Source organism: Heterocephalus glaber, unplaced genomic scaffold (genome assembly GCF_053883595.1).
Source record: "Heterocephalus glaber isolate CG9 unplaced genomic scaffold, H.glaber_assembly_v1.0 deba00001550, whole genome shotgun sequence".
NCBI classification, from domain to species: domain Eukaryota; kingdom Metazoa; phylum Chordata; class Mammalia; order Rodentia; family Bathyergidae; genus Heterocephalus; species Heterocephalus glaber.
Window position 1 is genome coordinate 18,638,100 of NW_028258343.1, and position 19,420 is coordinate 18,657,519.

Sequence of the window (19,420 nt, forward strand, 5' to 3'; positions counted from 1 at the left end):
TTATTTTGAAATTAAGTTCTACCAGACAACAGATTCACCAGAATACCTGAGAACCGGCAACACTGGCTTTTGTATCACAGAGCAAAAAGCACGTGTTACATCTAGTTAAAGTTGTGAGAGAACGCATTGCTCAATTCCCAACCGCACAATGACACTTACAGAGCGCCCACAATTATCTGAGGCAAATGTCTGGCAGGAAAATTAGCTTATAAAGTTGACCGCCTTCTGGAGAATTTATGTAGAGAAAATACTTCCAAAGAAGCACAAATCCAGCATTTTAAAGGTACTAAAGAAAGCCCCTGAAAGAAAGTTCTGCAGGAACTCCCCATTTCTCAATGGCACGAAACGGGCCGAGGGATGAAAGATCTCAGTCTGGATTTCAGATTCTCAAGGGAAGGGGCAGCTTCCCCGTGCAGCTCCACACGAATCAAACAACCCAAGCGGGCAGAGAAGCCCCACCATCCTTTCCAAGACCAGGGGAGCAGAGCTGCTGGCACCTGGCTGTCCACAGCCACTCGGGCTCACCTTCACGAAGGGCTCCTGGTCAGGCCCGGCATAATAGAAAATCTGAATGTCCACAGGCAGCTGCCGGGCTCTCATGCTGGCAGGAGAAGGGCCGACTCGCTGTCTAAGGAGGATCAGGTCTGCTCTCTGCCTCCACGCCAGTCACTTGCAGCCACGCTGGGCTGCACAGTTTTTAAGTGTCTGACTTCCTGCGTGATTAAGTTTCTGTTTCCCTCAGAAGGGGGTGCAACAGTTCCACAGGAACACACCCAAATTAGGACTTAGGCAAACACTTCCTGGCGGGCAGAGAAGGAGACTGTAAAATGACACTTTCACCTTTGAAACCGCCCGGTGGTTTCCTAGCAGAACAACTCAAGCCTATTGTTTGAGGAGTTTTTCTCCTACTTTTCTTCCTAATTACCCCTGAGCTAGCTCAGCTTCCCCGACCCTGCCTTTTCAGTTCCCTTCGGCACCTTCTCTAGGTAAATCTCCATTTTAAACTCTCTGTCTCCACACTCAGTTTTGCGCATGGACTGCACAGGTTCCTTGCGGTTAGGGCGTCTCCACACGTTGGCCTGTACCTGGAGGATGAAGGGACAGGAGAGCACGCAGGGCATGTGTGCTTTCTGCCAGCCAGGCTGTGAAGGGTGCCATCCTTCCGGCAGCTTCACAAACCAGCAGGCAAAGTGAGAGCGACCACCTCACGTGCTTTAGTTCATCTTAATGACTAATAAGCAGTCATCAGTCACCAGTCCTTCCTCCTCGGATCAGATGGAAGGGGTTGGAAAGACAGAGCCCCCGGGCCAACTGTCACTGATCTTTGTGACTTTTCCAGATCTCAGCGGCCTGGCCTCTCGGGCTTAGGGACTCCTACGGGGCGGGGCCGTCGCAGGCTGGGTTATGAGCTGCCCCATGGCAGATCAGTGACAGTCCCCGGTGGGAGAACGGACCCTTGCGCTGGAGCCTAACCACAGAATCTGCCCAGCAGAGAGCCCTGCCTGAGCACCTGGCCCTCAGTGAGAGCTGACCTTCATCAAGTGCTGCCTGTGTCCCGAGGCGCTGTGCCCGGCATGGGGGACACAGCTCAGACAGGGGATGAGGCGACAGGGGAGGGACAAGTGTGGATGAGGGAACGGCCTCCACAGGGTACGGGCATGCAAAACTACTGCAGCCAGGACGAGGCAGGACAGAGGAAATTCAGATTGGCAGAAAGCACACAAGGAAAATCAAATTTTTAAAACTGTACTTCTAAGAAAACTTACAGCTTCGAGACACAAGTCCAGTTTGAATCTTTTCCTCTCTTCCCCCGAGGAGGAGCCGGGTGAGCCTGGGCATCCGCTCCTCCCCTGCAAACCGGCTTCCTTCCCCAGCGAGGCCGCCTCTTCTCGCCTGCGCACTGCGCTCCGCTCCAGGAAGCAGCGGGGCGATGTTGGCAGATCCAGCTCTCTCCCGGCGCCCGTGTCTGCTCCTGACACCCCAGCCGGGCAGGTGCGGGGTCAGAAGGGAGAACTCACTTCCCGGATGCCCATCCTGGGGCTGGCCTCAGGCTCTGCTCTCTCTGGCCAAGCTCACTCTCTAATTTAATTTCTGTCTTATTAATAACCCACACCTCTTGCTCACCAGCCTCAAAGCTTTTTCATGAGGGAAGTCAGGGAACCTGCAAACCTATCCTAGGGTAGGGTGCCTAGGTTCATATCTCAGCGTTAGGGACTTCCTAGTATCATAGATAGGAAAGTTAATTAGATATCTTGTAGGCAGTTACCCTGGAGCAGCCAACAGGGTGGACAATGGAGACACATTCACTGAAGGCCAAGATCACAAAAGAAGAATAACTACTACACCCACAGGCTTCCCTGGGATGAACAGCAGTGCTTTATGTTCTAAATAGGTATCAACCACCTGTGTGGGGGACCAAGATTTTCCAAGAAAGATCCCTGACCCGCCCCTTAACAAAAATCCTTGTTTGGTCCTTGTACCGCTTGCTACAGGACTTGCTTCCCCCTTGGATCCCCATTCAATCAATATTACCTAAGCGACTATGCTTGTCGTAATCTTGTTGATCATAATTTTGTCCCGTGTCACGTCCACCTTGTGATCTCTCACTAGCTCAGGATTAGCTAAGTGACTGCATTTGCAATCTCACTAGCTGACTATAGTTTTGTCCCCACCTTCAACCCCCTCACTTCTTGAGTTTGTCCCATAAACAACTTTGAGAAGCAGGATGGGCCGGCAACCCACATTCTGGCCCCCATTCTGCCTCTCCTAGACAGGAGCTGTCTTTCTCTCAATAAAGTTCTCCTATACTTTACCTCTGTTGCTCCTCATTCTTCGATTTTAGAGAACATGAACATGCGCTTCGGATATCTAGCAGGTTTGGGAGTCATAGCTCTTCCCCCTGCATCACTAGGCACTAAGACCCTGTCTGGGAACAAAAGGAGGTGGGTCCACCCATTTACAAGATGGGGCATCCGTACAAGGGCAGGGGTGGGCATGGGAGTCGGGCTGAGGCTCAGTGAGGATGCAGAGATGGGTTCTGGGTTCCGGGGACTGCAGCAAAAGATGTCGGGTTCAGGAAGAACATGGACTTTTCTGGTTTTGCTTCCTGTGTCATACAGTGGACCCTCAAGTTATGACCACCCTGACATATGAACAACTTGGGTTACGGCTGGCATTTTAGTTTTAACTCATGACCAGCCTTGAGTTAAAACCTGAATGCTGACCCAAATGCCAGCCACGTATGCTTTCAGATGGTCTCAGATACAGCGTTTTTTTTTTGGTACCAGGGATCGAACTCTGTCAGATACAATTTTAACCCTCAAACAGTTCTGGAAGGAACATGACAGCATCCTTTCCTATGTGGGGTTCACTGAGAAATCCTGGGCCAGTGGCTCGCTAAGGACACTGATCTGCCTGTACACAGGTGAGAGACTTTGAAGGCTGTGCAGAGGAGCCTGAGCCTTCAACTGACCAACTTGAGTCACAACCAGCCCTCGTGAACGAATTGAGTTTGTAAGTCAAGGGTCCACTGCAGTTCCTAAGACTGGCTCTTGGGGCAGCGTGACTGGGTGGGGACAGGACTTGATATTCCTCTGTCCCCTGCCTGGAAGACCAATGTCACACCACCCCTGCCCTTGGGGTGCCCAAGAGCTGAACCAGCACCTGGCAGGAAAGAGGCAATGGAAATTCACCGGGAATGAAGATGGCAGTCAGATCCATGGGGACACTCCTGGCGATGTCACTGGTGAGTGCAGAACAAAGTGGGTGGACAGTGGTAAGGAGAGAGAGCAGCTGAGAAATGGGAGACGATGAACATGAAGTGTGAAGGAAGAGAATGTTGCCATGCAAAAGGACGGCCCTCACTGAAACACAGAAGTCTGCCGTTGGGAGGGGAGGACACGCTACCTCGAACCAAAAAGGAAGGGCGCAACTGCAGGGAGATTAAGGAAGAGAAGAGACAAGGCGAGGAAGACCTTGTCCAATAGCCTCTTCTTTGTACAAATGAAGCAAAGGCCCACTTTGGGGACGCACAGACCATAAAGGGCCCTCAGAGCTCCAGAACAGGGCAGGTTACAAAGGGGAGGCGACTAGAGATATATAAAGGATTTCTAATCACTGGAGAGGACCCAGGTGAATTCAGAAATTAGGTGTTTGTAACAGACTGCTCTCCCTGGCTGACGGCTGCTGTGTTTGTTTCTGAGACAGGGTCTTGCTTTGTTGTGCAGACTGGTCTTGAACTCATGGGCTCAAGTGATGCTCCCCAGCCCCTCGAGGAGCTAGGACCACACAGGGGCACACCACCAAGCTCTGCTAGGGTTGACAGGTTTTCTATGGCAGTTTTGTCCTGGGAGTGGAGAGGGTGTGAGGAGACATTTGTGCAGGGCAGGCAGGGGCTGCCCCCGAGCCAGGAAAGAAGTGATGTTCAGAGGCACCAGAGAGGAGCAGAAGAGGAGGAGTCAAGGAACCAGACGCTAGAGATCCAGGGGCTTAGCGGCGAGGAGGAGGAGGAGGAGGAGGAGGAGGGGGAGACTCATTTCTCCCAGGCTCATCTCCCAGCCTTCCAGGCCATCAAGCACAGTAAGCACAGGGCCCCGTTTGTCACCATCTTCCCATTTCCTGGGCCCGGCCCCAAGAGGGACTTGGCGCACACTTGTCTGGATAGAAGAAAGGGCCCTGGGGTTGGCACAGTGCAGCCCGTCAGCCAAGTCCAGTTCACCGTCTACCTTCGTACAGCACACAAGGTAAGCAAGTCTTAGAATAGATTTTAAGTGGTTAAAAAAATTAAAAAAGAAGACTGTTTTGTGACACAAAATAAGTTATGACTGGAGACAGCCAGGCTCCTCCACGGGTCACCAGTAGTTGTCTTTGCCACAACAGCAGAGGAGAGCACATGCGACAGAGACCATGTGGCCCGCTGAGCCCAAAACGCCACCCAGCCCTTCACCACTCTAACGCGCTGCCAGCCAGGCTTCTGTGTCCGGCGTCTCAGGAACACGACGCCTCGCCCCCCACCAACCAGCGGCTCACCTCCCAGCTCTTGGCTGTTGGCTCACTGAAGAAGTTGTCAATCATATTCAGCTCTTCCTTCTCCACCACCACGAAGCCCTGCTCTTTGGCATCCTTCCCATAGACATCGGGAGACCACTGGACAAAGAACGTGTACAAATGATCCACCCTGAAAAACACGCGTGCAACGGGGTTAACGCAGGCCGGGCGCGGACTGGCAGGGACTGGAGCACAAGCAGCACCTTTCTCCGGTTCGGAGAATTCTTTTTGCGAATGGGGAACTTCCCCACAGACAAGACTGGCTTTATGAGCGGCTTCCAACTCGCGCGCGCGCGACAGAGAGAGAGAGAGAGAGAGAGAGAGAGAGAGAGAGAGAGAGAGAGAGGCCGCCCTTCCTAACTTGTGCGGGCCCTCTTCCCGCCAGGGGGAGGAGGGTCTTCGGAGAAGGCGACCCCGGGCCCCAAGGACCAGGAATCGTATCTTCACCGACACTTGCCTGGTTCCCAGCCTTCGGGCCACCCCAAAAATGTGTCTTGCTAGCCCCACCACCACGCAAGCCAGCTCCTTAATTCCAACAACCCAACCCGCCAACAAACAACAGTCTTCATACTTAACACATCCGATCAGTTCTGTTCTGTGGAGAAACACAAGCGACTGCTCGAAAGATTACACAAGAAACGGATCAAAACGCTTCTGAAGCACACAATGAGTTCAGAGAAAGACAAAGTATTCTCTATCACACATATCTCGGAGTTATTTTAATTTCTGGAATAGTCAGTATATTATATAAAACCCAAGCACCAACATTCATCATTCATTCATTATTTATTGGCTTTTTTGAGATGAGTTCTTTTTTTTTTCTCTTGAAATACAGAATTTTATTTAGAAACTGTTTAAAGTAGAAAAAAACCCTGTCAAGAAAGACCACGTGGAAAATGGTTTCCCAATAACATGGAATTTTAGGGCAACAAAAGTCTAAAAGGCCACAAAAGAGAAATAGCACCACTGTCATTTGAACAATGGCTAGTTACTTGCATTTTTTGGCACTGTTAATCACTGAATCTGGGTTTTCCTCTGAATTCCACACAGAGCATGCACTACACAATTATTTTATCATAAAATACCTGTTTTCTACACACATTTTAGGACAAGCTACCACGAGAAACCAATCAATACAAACACATCAGGGGCTCAACAATCTCAGTAGTGGGTAACATACATTTTGCAGGATTCTGCCAAACAAAGGGACTGAATAGTCCATGGGCAAAAAGCAAATGAGGGAGAATTAAGGAATGAAATATTTTAAATATTAATAATTAATTCAGACATGGTACTGTATTTTCTGCAAAAGAAAATTAACATTTAGTAACACACTCGTGAATTTTATCTCCAAAGAGATTAGTGCACTGGTAAAGTATTCAGGTAACAGGGGAGAGCTGTGGACAGCAGATACCGAAAACAACCCAGCCTTGTAGATCCCAAGGTAACAATGGCCTTCACTGATCACTCCCTTTGCCAGAGGTCCAGCAAGAACTTGCAGCAAGATCGCCTGCCAGCTGTACTTTCAACACGAAGCAGCAAACTTAGGAGCCAAAGAGAAGTCCCAGTGGGCAAGGGGAGCAGAGAAGAGGAACATGTTAACGGTAAACTTAAAGACAATACAACAGGACACACTCCTGTCCAAATCCCAGAGATGTGGCAAGTCCCCAGTAGTTGTTAAAATTGTAAAACTGGACACACCTCATTTCCCAAAAAACATAATAAACAGAAATTTCAGGGGTAACTAAAAAAAATCATCAGAGAAATGCTCAATAAAAACCGAGCTCTTCACCTCAAACACCTCAGGGCTGAATAACCTCTATTCATCTAAGCAACCATGCCGCTTGCATTTAGCAGGGATACAATTGGTCAATGACACCAAATGGCTTCACAAAGCAACTTCTTAAACTTTCCTTTTGGGTCAAAGCCTTGGCCTGTGAGGATTCACATAGCCCTGCAAGGCCTGTAACAGTAGGTTCTGAAGGTTTCACGGTCTGGCCCTTCCTTCCCCGGCACAACAGACACATAAAATCTTCTGTCTTGTTACATTTTATTATTTTAACATATGGAAGCATATTTTAAATACTCTTAAGGCATTCATTTATTAACACATTCTTTGCCAAGATTTCACATTAGGTTAAAATTCAATTCAGTCTTTACATTTCTCTACCGAGGTTGGCACCTCAGTGCGTTACAGAAAAACACCTTCTCCAGCAACCAGGGTGACCAGCATCCCCATGATAAGCCCCATTCAGCCTCTTTGTTCCCCAAATGAACCACCTAGATGTCAATACTGCTCTGCCACAAGGTAAAAGCTCCTAACTCAAATTTATTGGAAAAGGAGTGAAACTTCTGCAAAGTGCACTTTTAAAAAGAGGTATTTTTTGCTTATGAAAAGAAACCAGTGAATCTTCTAAGAATAAGGAAAGAGAGTTTTTTACAGTTAAGCACGTGATTTGGAGTACAGAATTCTGACACTGCTCTGCTGGTCCAGGGTGTTGATACTCTTCTTGTTCCTCCTGGGGACCCCTTCATCGGGTATCACAAAGCCTTCATCTGTGGCATAGAGAATGTCTACAATCCTCTGCAATACAGGGTCATTTCCCCCCTCATTCTCCTGACAAATCAATTCAATGTTCCTTAGCTTTCCAAGGTAGAAATCTCTTTCTTTCTCCAAGTCTTCAACAGTAAGTTTCAATATGTTGACCTGCTGCATCAGTTCAGCTGCTTCATCATCCCGTTGCCCACACTAGGATTCTTCAGCACCACCCTGGGGCCAGCCTTAGGAGTCACAGTAGTCCTCTGTGTTGAAATGGGTCTCTGTGGAGCTGCACTGCTAGAGCTGAGAGGTTCCTTCAGTTTATTCAGAGCTGGAGCAACAAGGGAAGGAGCCACTGCAGTTTCCTGACCTTGTCTAGCAGGTACAGGGTCATACTCTTTTCCATCGTAGTTTGCATCAAAAAACTTCTTGAACCACTGAACGAATTCAAAATTGTCCTGAAACTTTCCTTTTACTAATTTATCCACAGGAATTACTTTGTCAACACCCGTCCTTTTAAAACCTGCTTGCGGTATTTTGAAGTTCTGGATATATTCATGTTCTAGCTTAGCTTGGAACTGCACTTTCTTCAAGGCAATGGAGCCAGGGAAAAGCACGTCCATAAACTGACAATAGGCAGCCCCTGAGCACAACTGTTCGATCTTTGTCAGATTCAACTGCAGAGACTCATTGATCCAGGCCAGCATGTCATGTCGACTTAGATTATCACTGGTGACTGCCGTCGAGTATACATTCACTGCCATCTTCGGCTCTCAAGGGAACCGCGTCCCCAGCCCGCGCCCGGCTCCGGTTCCATCTTCGTCTCGTTCAAACCGCCAGACCAAGATGAGGTCTTACTATGATGTTCAGGCTGACCCTGAACTCACTATGTAGCCCAAGCTGGGCTCAAACTTGAGGAATCTTCCTTCCTCGGCCTCCTGAAAGCTGGGATTACAGGCATGCGCCATCCCCAAAATTATTTAAAATGCCATTTGCGCATAGGGCGTGGTGGTACACACCTATAACCCTAGCATTTGGGAGGCTGAGGCAGGACGATCGGCTTGAGTTTGAGGCCAGTTTGAACTACATAGTGAGAACCTGTCTCAAAAACTCAAAAGCAGGGCCGGGGACTTAGCTCAGTGGTTTTGCCGCCTGCCTTGCAAGCGCAAAGTCCTGAGTTCGATCCCCCATACCAAAAAAAAAACAAAACAACAAAAGAAAAACAAACAAAAAGTCATTTCCTTCATACATCCCAGTCCACCTCACAAATAAAGGCGATTACTTTATCTCCCGTGTGTGCAGTGTCATGTATATAGATGTGAATATTGGTAGTCATCTTTTTCGTCTTGTCTCTTTTTATTTGTCATTCTCCATATTTTTTTCCACTTAATGACATTATGTTGGTGTCTTTCCACATCAGTAAGTGGACAGGTCCCTCATTCTTTCCATCACAGCTGCATGCGCTTTACCGCATAGATTTACTGTAGTTTATGTTATCATCATTTGTAATTGTGCGCTTGAGGTGTTTCCAAGATTGTCCCGCCATAAATATGATGAATTCACTGCACAGGTGTCATTTCAACCTGTACCAACGTGTCCCAGGAAAGGGCAGGATACATTCCCAGAACTGTGATTACACTGTCAGAAACAATGCAAAAAGTACAGCCATATAAATTTTATAACTCTCCTATACCAAGCTTTCCTGTAGAAGGATTACCTCATTTTTGTCCTCCCAACTCCCCAGTGAAAACTGAGAAAATGTGAAATAAATCCCCACTCCAGATAGGGCTGATAAATATACAATTCTAACTCTTAGTTTTCTCCATAAAAATTTGATACATCTTAAATGTATTTTGGAGTTAGAATCAAATAGATGTCATTCTAACTCATGAAAAAGGAGACATTATGTGTAGTCACATTAGAAAAAAATTCAAATATGATAAACGTAAACGGCCTTCTTGTGAGCAAGAGAGAGCAAAGCCACCTCAACACCTGAGACAGATGTGGGCAGCCCCAGTGCTTTCCTGGTGGACACAATTTCTCCGAGCAGCTGTGTGAGATGAAGCCACCCTAAGGCAGGGACAAATCAAGACAAACCCAGGACCACTCTGTAATCGTGTCTGAACACAGATGAAAACAAACATCGACCCCAGAATGACCAGGCAACCCCTGCCCTGAGCCTCTGAATGACCGTGTCTTTACCAGTTACAGCCTGGCTCTCGGGGTCTTCAGGTCCAAGTCTGCAGGGTTCCCGACAGGGAGCCACCCCCGCGTCTGCCAGCCTCCTATCCCCGCAGAGCCCTCGTCCCTGGGTCCCCAGGTCACCTCGCTCCAGTGTAAGCCCCGCGCCTCCTTCCTTACTCCTGCCAGGCGGGACCAGGGGCGAGGCATGCCAAGCCAGCTGAGACAGGAGCTCCAGAACACACCCTTCCTGTGTGGCCCGCGGTCCTCCCAGCCGCCTTGTCCAACCGACCGCGGCTGTGCTGCCCGGACCCTGGCGGGGCTGCGCTCTGGACACTTCTGCACCCCAGCTGGCAGAGCCCCGCCTTCCTGAAGCCCATCCTCCGGAGTCCCAGAGCGGGTGTCAACATCGCCATCACAGGCTGGACTCCCTCAGCGAGGCCTAACCAGGCCTCTTCCCACTGTACTCTCTCCTTATCCCACACTCCTTTCCCAGCTGACTTGCTAATTATGTCACGGGGCACTCTTATTCCCTCTCGGACCTGCTTTCTAGCACACAAGGCTCATCTGTCTCTAGCATTTCTCCCTTCCGGGGCCATCGTGCAGGATGGACACTGAGTGAAGAGGCAAGGACTCCCGCGAGCTCAGACTCCTGTGCCAGGCTGCAAGGGGATGAGCCTGAGCCGCAGAGCCCGAGTCGGGGTTTCCTTTCTCCTCAGGTGTGTAAGGAGACGTGAGCTGTGAGGCCGGGCGGGGTGGTGCAGGCCTGTGACCCCCACACTCAGGAGGCTGAGGCAGGAGGATCCCTGGGAGTCTGAGGCCAGCCTGGGCACCATAGTGAACTCAAGGCCAGCCTGAACAGCACAGGGAGACCCTGTCTCAATAAACAAACAAACAAATCTGCAAACTGTGGAAAGTACAAGCTGGTAAGGACTTAGGGGAAGAACGTGTCTTAGCAGCCGCCCATCATTTCCCTTTCTGGTGACGAAGACATTGAGCCGCTCAGGAGACGGCGTCAACTGTCTCTCGATGAACTATGCAATGGAAGGCAAGCAGGACTTCTCCTTCCAGGACAGGGACCTACCTGGGCCCCGCTGCTCAAGGGTGGCGACTGTTCCTGCACTTCATGGGGGAGCTGGAAGGCTGGGGAGAGGAAGCCGGGTAAGGCCCAGAAGATTTCTCGGGGAGGAACTGAATGCCTCACACCCTCCCTTTGAGGTCCAACAGCCTTGGGGCTTCTCTCTGAGGGGTCCGGGTGGTCCCGACAGAGGGCGCTCACAGCAAAGGACGACGCCCTCTCCACCCCATCAATCCCAGGGAACTTCCCGGGATGGGGCAGGATGGCTCCAGTCTTCCAGGACCGTTTTAGGGCCTGGCGTGCTGCTGACGCTGAACTATGACCCAGCCCTGCCCCTTGGGCTACGCAAACTTGTATGTGTGAGGTGCTCAGCAGCTGCAGCCAGGTCAGTCAGTGGTCACGGTTGGTAGGAAGCATTCGCTCTAGGAGAAACAGCTCAGCCAGGAGCAGCAGTCGGAGGTGACCCAGCCTGCTCCTTTAGCACTGCTGGCTTTGCAGTGAGCTGTGAGTCCAGGTCCTGGGTCTGCTGGTGCCCACTGCAGCCTAATCTGCAGCACCCAGGGGTACCCTTCACCCTGAGTGAGCACTGGGCAGGCGGCCTCCAGGAAGAGGCATTCTCCAAATACCACACAAGGAAGGCTTACAGGCACCAACATTCTGGTACAAGAGAAGCAAGCTGATGTTTTAGCAGCACTGCCTATCTATAGCTGTGGCTCCTGCCGCAGGTCCGTACACTGGACAGTGACTGTACGACGCAAGGATGGCAGTGCCCAAGGTGACGAGCAGGGATCTGCACTCTGAGACTGAACAAGTGCCCAGCCATCTGGCGAGGAAGGCTCCAGTCGGTCCAGGCTGACTGCCTTCTTAATAAACGCTGAATTGCAAGGGGGACAGGCACGGGTCCTATCTTCCACTGCTGGTCACTACTTGCGTGGCTCTGTGCTTTACCAGTAAGGCCTAAGTACATGTTAGCGAGATGTCCCGATGGCCATGCAGGAACGTGCTCCTCAGTGCCCGTTCCTGGTCCTGTGCTTCCCTTGGCATGCGGCTGGCACCATCCTCAGGCCCCTGGACCAGGCAGTGGGCCCTGAGCTCCGCACACGGGAAGTGCTCGGCCGACCGCCATGACAGCTGCTTGCTTTCCTGGGCAGTGGCTGCCTCCACAGACAAGAGGCCAGATAAGATGGGAAGCCTCAAAGGTACGTTCCACAGGGAAGCACCGGGGGAGGCTCATTACTCTTCTCTCAAGACGCTGTATTCAGGGCCCAGTACACCCGGCTTCCCTCTTCCTGCACGCAATCCCACTGTCTCGCAATGTTTCCTCTCTGTCCCAGGGAGAAAGGGCCTCATTCTATGCCTCTGAGGGAAGTGGGAGGAAGGAAGAGTTAAACTGACCTTCTCCACAAGAGACAATGAAAATTCATTTGCTCCAAATGGAAGGAATGCCCGACCCTCCTTCCTTTGTTTATGCTATTTATGCTATTTAACTTTTTTCTTTTCTGAATTATAGTTGTTTACTTAGTCTAATTCTTGGAATAGTTCTTTTTGGCTAATGGGGTTTTCCAAGTTGTTAGTTTCCGGAACTCAACAGACCTCAATTCTGGGAAGAGACTTCAACATCTCTCGCTAAACTGTTCGGGATGACCTCAAACTTGTGATTCTCCTGTCTCAGCCTCTAGTGTAACTGGAATGACAGGCACGTGCCAACTAATCACCATCTTGATCCAGAAACCTGCTATCATTCCCTCCCCATCTGTAAAAAAAATAAGTTTCTGTTCTTCACCAAAGTCCCTTCCATACTTCGCTTTCCCTTCAGGGTGTTAACATCTGGGCTAGCACATTTCCTAGCTCCCTTATGTTCTGTAACTCTATTCAGATTTTGTTAACCTTTTAGTAAATGCTCTTTGTTAAAGCAAACTTGGCTCGGACACTTTCTGAAAGGAGGTGGTGTTTCAAGGTCTGGTTCCTTCCCCCTCCACTGCAATGAAACAGATTTTCCCAAGGCCCCAGCTGTGCAACCCACAGCACCCAGAACATCCTGTCCTGTCCCTGGGAGCCTCGAGGTGGCTTTCTTGATGCTCCCCGGGGACCTGCCCTGAGCCCTGGGATGAAGTCAGCGGCCTCAGGACCCGACCCAGGGAGGGCCTGGTGACCCAGGCAGGGCCTCAGTGACCTCGCCAGCACCTTTACCAGTAATTGCAGCTCCCTGGCAGCTGCCCAGTGCTGAGGTGCAGGGTGGTGTAACCGCCGAGAACAGCGAGGTCAAATACTGGGACTTGGGAAATGGAAACCGCTTAAGGAGGAAGCAGAAGTGGTCCCAAAGAAGAAGAAGACACAGCAGAGGGCTGGGGGGATCCTACAAAGTGCGAACCCGATCACTTCAGCAACTGCAGAGTTCCCCCACTGTCTCCCCACAGGGTTTGGAATAAATTCAAACTGTGTGGCTGCCCAGAGCTTCGTGTGTGCCATTTTCCAATGGCAGTCTTGTGCCAGCCCCTTCCCTCGGCGACCTTGCTGCAGCTTCTGCTCCGGCTCTGGGCACACGCTGCTGCCTGGCCTTCTCCTTTCCGCTTTTCCTTCCTCCCCTCGCTCCCTCCTCCTCTTTCTCTGTCCAAGAGGGATGATAAAGGTCAGCCTGGTGGAGAAGCCAGTCCAGGCCTCAGTGGCACGGCACTGGGTGTTAAGTCCACTGCAGGAGGCAGGGAAGCGGCTCACTGCTGGAGGGGACACAGCCCTGGGAGAGCAGCGCGAAGCTGGCCACATCGGACGTGGCGCAGGGAAAGGGCGACACAGGTCACTGGTGACTCCGGAGGGAGGACTCTGAGGTGCCCAGGGCTGCCAAGAGGTAGGAAGCACAGACCCTGGCTTGGGGCCTCAGGTGATGAGGTAAAACCAAAACTCCAGCACAGTGGCTAGGGGCTGTGCAAGCCAGCCTCCACCTGTGCTAAACAAGAACTCGGCAGGCGGCGGGGAGGCTCAGGCAAGGAGCAGAGGGGCAGGCCCATCCGCGGCTTGTGGGGGGCGGCAGGCAGGGACGAAGCCGGAGTGGGCGCGTCACTGGGTCCCACAGGCCCCCGTGTGTGTCCCAATGCTTGGACCTTACCTCAAGGCCACTACTTCTCCAAGGGTGGAAAGGGTGGCCCCAGCCCCCTCAGAAGGTACAAAGAACACATTTTAATAATGGTGCCCTTATTTAGGAGTGTTACCAATAAACACTACTAGCATATTGTACTGTTTTCACAGCTATGACTGCTCAGGAAACAAACCAAACCAAACAACAAAGAACCACAGTGATTTGATCGAAATCTTTTAAAGACAATTGTTAAGTACATAGCAGCAGACATGCTGTGCGGTATGCGGTCATCTGTGGAACCCAAGGATGTATGGGACCACCCGGAGCCACACCCACACCCACCTCAAGGAGGGAGGACCCCTGGCCCCACAGGGGGCGTTTAGAAAGACTGAGGCGGATGGTGTCCAATAGAGAAGGGACCCAGGCAGGGACCCAGGCAGGGACCCAGGGAGAGATTGGCCTGAAGAGAAACAGAGGCTTTGCTGCTATGGTTACAAGAGGCTCCAGGCAAGACGTGCTCAAAGCCCGACCCAGGCACGGCTGCAGCATGGGAGAAACCACCCACACTCTCCAGGCGGAAGCCAACTGTCCAGCCGTGACTTTCACCTGGGCACATGGGCTTGGCTTAGGCGCCCTGTGTAATGACACACTCCGGCTGAGTCATATTTCTTCATTAACTGCAACACTCCTCACCTTTAACACAAGGCTCCTGTAGGGCTTCGCCCCAACGGAGACACCGTGTTCAAATAACAAACCCTGCTTAGCAGATAAAACTGTCATCTCTGAAGAAGAAACTGAGAGAAGGAAATGAGACAAGGTCTTGGAAGGGAGCGCTCTACTTCAAAGAAAAGGAGGCCTGCAGATGAAGGAGAAACAGCAGCAGCAACGACCTTCCTCTCAGCGATGGACAAGCTCGCTTACAGTCACTGTGACCCGTATTACTGTCATTTCTATTTAACAGGTCAAGAGCAGAAGCTTACATGGGTTAGCTGATGTAAGTAACACAGCACTGGGAGGTGGGATGGAAGGGGAAAGGGATCAGAAAAAGAACCAAGCTGTATTACTATGCACACGTACCCACTCCCCTCCCCAAGATGCCTCTAATTGCATGTACTGGAAACCCATACCAATAAAAAACACAAAACACGACGCAGTGAGGACAGAGCCAGGATGGCCATAAGCAAGTGCACTGCCATTTCCTTCATGATCAGCCTGCGGTCCTGGCTCATCAAAGTTCATCAAAGCCTGTCACTAACAGGCTATACGGGCAGAGAGATAGAAAACCTGACAGGAAACCTAAGAGCTGATGCCTGCAGTGAAACATTATTTTGCTATCCATACCTTTGGTGTGTGGGCTTGAGGTATAATTACAATCTGTTTTTATTAAACTAGTTATGGCAGGATTTACTTTACTGTTGCTTCTTTCTACCCCTACTTTTTTTTTTTTGGTACCGGGGATCGAACTCGGGACCTTGTGCTTTCGAGGGAGGCGGCGGTGCCACTGAGCTAAATCCCTGGCCCCAAACCCCACTTTTTAAGATGGGTCTTGGTAAGCCACCCAGGCTGGTCTTGAACCCTTGGACTCAAGTGGTCTTTCCACCTCAGCCTCCCCAACAACCAACACATGCAGCTCCCCTACTTTCTAAAAAATATAGTTGTAGGTTAGAAAGAAAAAAAGCATACATTTGTAAGTCAAAGAGCTAAGTTCCCAAACTGGTTTTACCTGTTATGAGGTGGAAGCTTCTGGAAAGTTCCTAGATCTCTCTGAGCTTCCAAAATGACAAAAAGAAAATCTTTTGGTGTCAGGAGCACTGAATCCCCAAGGAAGTGCATTCTACTTTCAAACTTATCTTTTAGAAAGTCCCTTCTCTCTGGGGACTTGAAATCTTGGCACCACACTAATCGGTATACGTGACCAAGATGACCAGGGGCAGGAGAGGCATTATTTTCCCATCAATGGTCTACAGATCAGGGGAAAAGAAACTGGGACAAGCATAGCACAATGCAACCCATAAACTACTTGTCTCACTTCAGTTACAGGCAGAGGCCCCAGGGTGCTGCTCATTGGAACATTAAGTGCTTTGCATGCATGAGGCCCTGGGTTCAATTCCCAATGCATGGGCATGCGCGTGCGCATGCGCGCGCGTGCACACACACACACACACACACACACACACACACACACACACTCACAAGAAGACATGTAGGGAAGGAAAGAAGAGAGAAATAACAGGGCCTAGAAAGTACTCAAGTAAAGGTGCATTAGTCCGCAGGTTACGTGTAGACTTTAAATTACTGAAATGCACTTCAGTCTAAATCCTCCAGAAGTTCCACTGTGAAGACAGCCCCAGAAGCCTGGAACCAACTATAAAGGTTGTTGTTTGAAAACTATCACCTTGTAAAATTCAGCTCAGGGTCTGGTCAGAGGCGTTTCCGTGAAAAGGCGGTTTTCTTTGCCCTGCAAGTTGCTTCCAGTTTCAGTATTCTACCACTCCATCCGCAACCAGTGGTATTGTGTTCATTTCTCTCCCTCGAAATAGTCCATCTTTTAGAATGTGTATTAGTGCAGTAGCCCACGTTTGCAGAGCACATCCTCACGGGGCACTGGTACTCCTCACGCGTACATCGCGTCTGAGTCCTTTTCACACTCTCCCCACCTCTTGGGCTCCTTCCTTTTCGGAAAACATCCATCTCCCTGTCTCCTACTACCTTTTGCGAACATCTTACCATAACACAATGACCTTCTTTTCACGATGACATAAGAAGACACAGTGCCAATGTCACAAGACAAAGTGAGGCAGACGACACGTAACGGACCAGCATTGTGGCATGGTGCGAGCCCGCTAATGAAGTCGCCTGAAGGAAAGCCCTGCAAGACTGCGGTGGTGATGTGACGACCCACACATTACTAGGTGACCACGGTGGTATCACGCACAGCAGATACCCTGGCAAAGGGACAGCTCATATCCCAGGCCACATGGCGCACAATGGTCCCAAGACTTCACCATGCTACTCAAACTGCTGAAAGGTTTATTTTTGGGATATTCCAGTTAATATTTCAGAACCACAGTTGACTGGGTAACAAACCTTGGAAAGTAAAATGCAGATAAAGGAGGACCACCGTGCGCAGAATTTGCTAATGCGTGGCCCCTCCGCCAGTGGTGCGGCAGCAGAAATGTTAGTCTGACTGAGGTGTGTATTTCCCAGTGAACACATATATGATACCACCATGTTCTATACCTTAAAGACATACAATTTTTAAAAATTGTCTGTCCTATCTCCATAACACTGGAAAATTATACCTCTTTGTTCTGCTTTACCAAAAACAGTAGCAAAGCTCTCTTAAGAATCACTACTCAAAACAACAGTAGTAGTGATAAAAAACAAAAAGCACACAAGAATAAGTAGTAGAAGTTCATATTAACACTAATGCCAGGGCCTTAGGCTGGACTCTGTAGCCAAGACTCAGTGGCAGATTTGTACTTTTTTGGTCTGTTTGACTTCTTTCTTTTTTGGTACTGGGGATCGAATTCAGGTCCTTGCGCTTGCGCAGGAGGCGGCAAAACCACTGAGCTAAATCCCCGGCCCCAACTTCTTCTTTCTTAAATTAAATAGTAGCCGATACTTAAAAATGGGAGATCTGACACATACTACCTACATTTCAGCTTTAAAAAAAAAAAAACAATGGGAAGACAGAGGTAGAGGCTCACAGCATCTGTTCATAGGCAGGGCTCTGCACTGCACCCCAGTCCCAGGCCTCCCTCTGCCCCAGTCTTCAGCCTGGCTGTTTAGTATTGAGGTTTGCAAGCAGAAACCAAGACCTAACAGGTGTCAGAATTGCAAATAACACCGAAACACATATACACACACCTGTGATAAAGTTTAACTTATAAATCAGCCACCATAAGAAATTAACAACAATGACCAAGAATAAAACAGAACTAGAACAATATACTTCAATCAAAGCTGTGTGGGCAGCCTGTACAGTTCAGATGATGGCTGACCACCGGAAACTGAAATCATGGAACAGGAAACTCGGGAGGAGGGGCCCCACTACTGCTGTTTCTGTGTACTTACTCCCACACGCTGTGTGCGACACCCATGGCAGGGATGACCGGGCGCAGAGGGAATGGGCCTCAACTACCCCGACAGGCTGGCGCTCACCGCTGTTCCACCAGAAAGCACAGCCACCGCTAGAAGCGCTTGCTTATCAGGGGGACTCTTTCTCAGTGGCGTAGGGCTACTTGAAGAGTCAATGATTAACTAGACTCTGGCCAAAGCTGGTTACTGAAGTTAGCACAGGTGTTGCTTAATAAGGCATTTCTGGAAGGAATTTCTAGAATTTTAAGCAGAATTTTAATGGGCACAATGACCAGGAAAGGAGTGAAGAGGACGCAATGTAACTTCAAAACATGTTATTTTCAAAAAAACAAATGTGAGCATATTTATATACACAAATGGCTAATAAACATGCAACATTTGTTCAGTAGTTTTTCAAAATTCGTATTAAATAGGGAAGGAGAGAATTCCTTCTGGGATTGTCTCTGGAGACCTTTCAGCTTTTTCTTTCTTTACTAGCAATCCTCTCACCTTGAAACAGTAAAATGACAGTATGGGCTTGGTGTGTAGCTCTAGGCTAGAGGCAACTGCCCCGGGTTCAGACGCTGGCACAAAGGAAAAACTAGATTATGGGATGATATATAATGTGTGGTACTTAAAAACCACAGAGTTTGTATTCTGAACTATGTGTTTGGCTGAGCAGAACCTAAGTTGTTGCAGAAAGCACAGGACTTCAAAGAACATTCAACGCCAGGGTTCCTGGTAGTGGCAGTCATTAAAGACTGATTCCACCAAAAGCAAGATGAATTTTGATCCAAAAGCTACACATTAACTACGGCAAAAGACCCCATGCCAGAACACTAGGTCAGCTGGTAATTCCCTGAATTCATTCTTCATTTTCCAAAAAAAAAGGGCCTTAAGAACACTTGGGTCTGCATGGGGGTCTTCAGGACTTGGACATCTTTCCATTGGGAAATGAATTTAATAGGAAAATCAATTTTCTTCTTTACGATTTTTCTTATCATTATAAAAGCAATGCACACTTCACTAAATGCAGGCAAGCAGAATTTCCAATAGGAAAAAGACACTCTTTTAAGGAAAAGGAGTTTACAAAAGCAGTCTACTTAGGTAAAAGTAGTAGAGACATGGAGTGCACAGTACAGTTCTGTCACATTAATCATCCTAAGGGAAAAGGCTCAAAGGCTACACTGATAAAGTGAACTCCACTTAGTGTTTTAGAATTTTCCTCCCTTTGCTTTTTAACTATTTCTTTCAAGAGTTAGAAGGCCATATATTTTAGTTAGAAGGAATGAGTATGTTTTTACCTATTAAGTACAGGCTCATTTATACATGTATCCACCCAACTAACCCTGAGGACTATGCATAATGTAAGAGAGTCCACGCTGTTTTTCAGACACCTAAGATTTTGTCCCTGCCCTTAGGA

General features: G+C 49.3%; 1 protein-coding gene and 1 pseudogene across 12 annotated transcripts in view; both read right to left on the reverse strand.

The window, feature by feature from the left end:
• The window catches only part of Ncoa7 (nuclear receptor coactivator 7), a 149,760-nt gene that overhangs the window by 7,730 nt on the left and 122,610 nt on the right, over positions 1–19,420 (reverse strand). For 10 of the 11 annotated variants that reach the window (XM_004845938.3, XM_021259196.2, XM_021259200.2 and 7 more), the window contains one exon: positions 5,029–5,176. In XM_004845938.3, coding sequence (XP_004845995.2) covers positions 5,029–5,176 — 148 coding nt within the window. Of the gene's footprint in view, positions 1–525; positions 4,944–5,028; positions 5,177–19,420 lie in introns of those variants that run through there. The other variant, XM_004845944.4, reaches the window with a different exon arrangement.
• On the reverse strand, positions 5,858–17,988 carry LOC147824259 (microtubule-associated protein RP/EB family member 1 pseudogene; annotated as a pseudogene). Its single transcript, XR_015442558.1, has one exon. The product of XR_015442558.1 is annotated as a microtubule-associated protein RP/EB family member 1 pseudogene (transcript).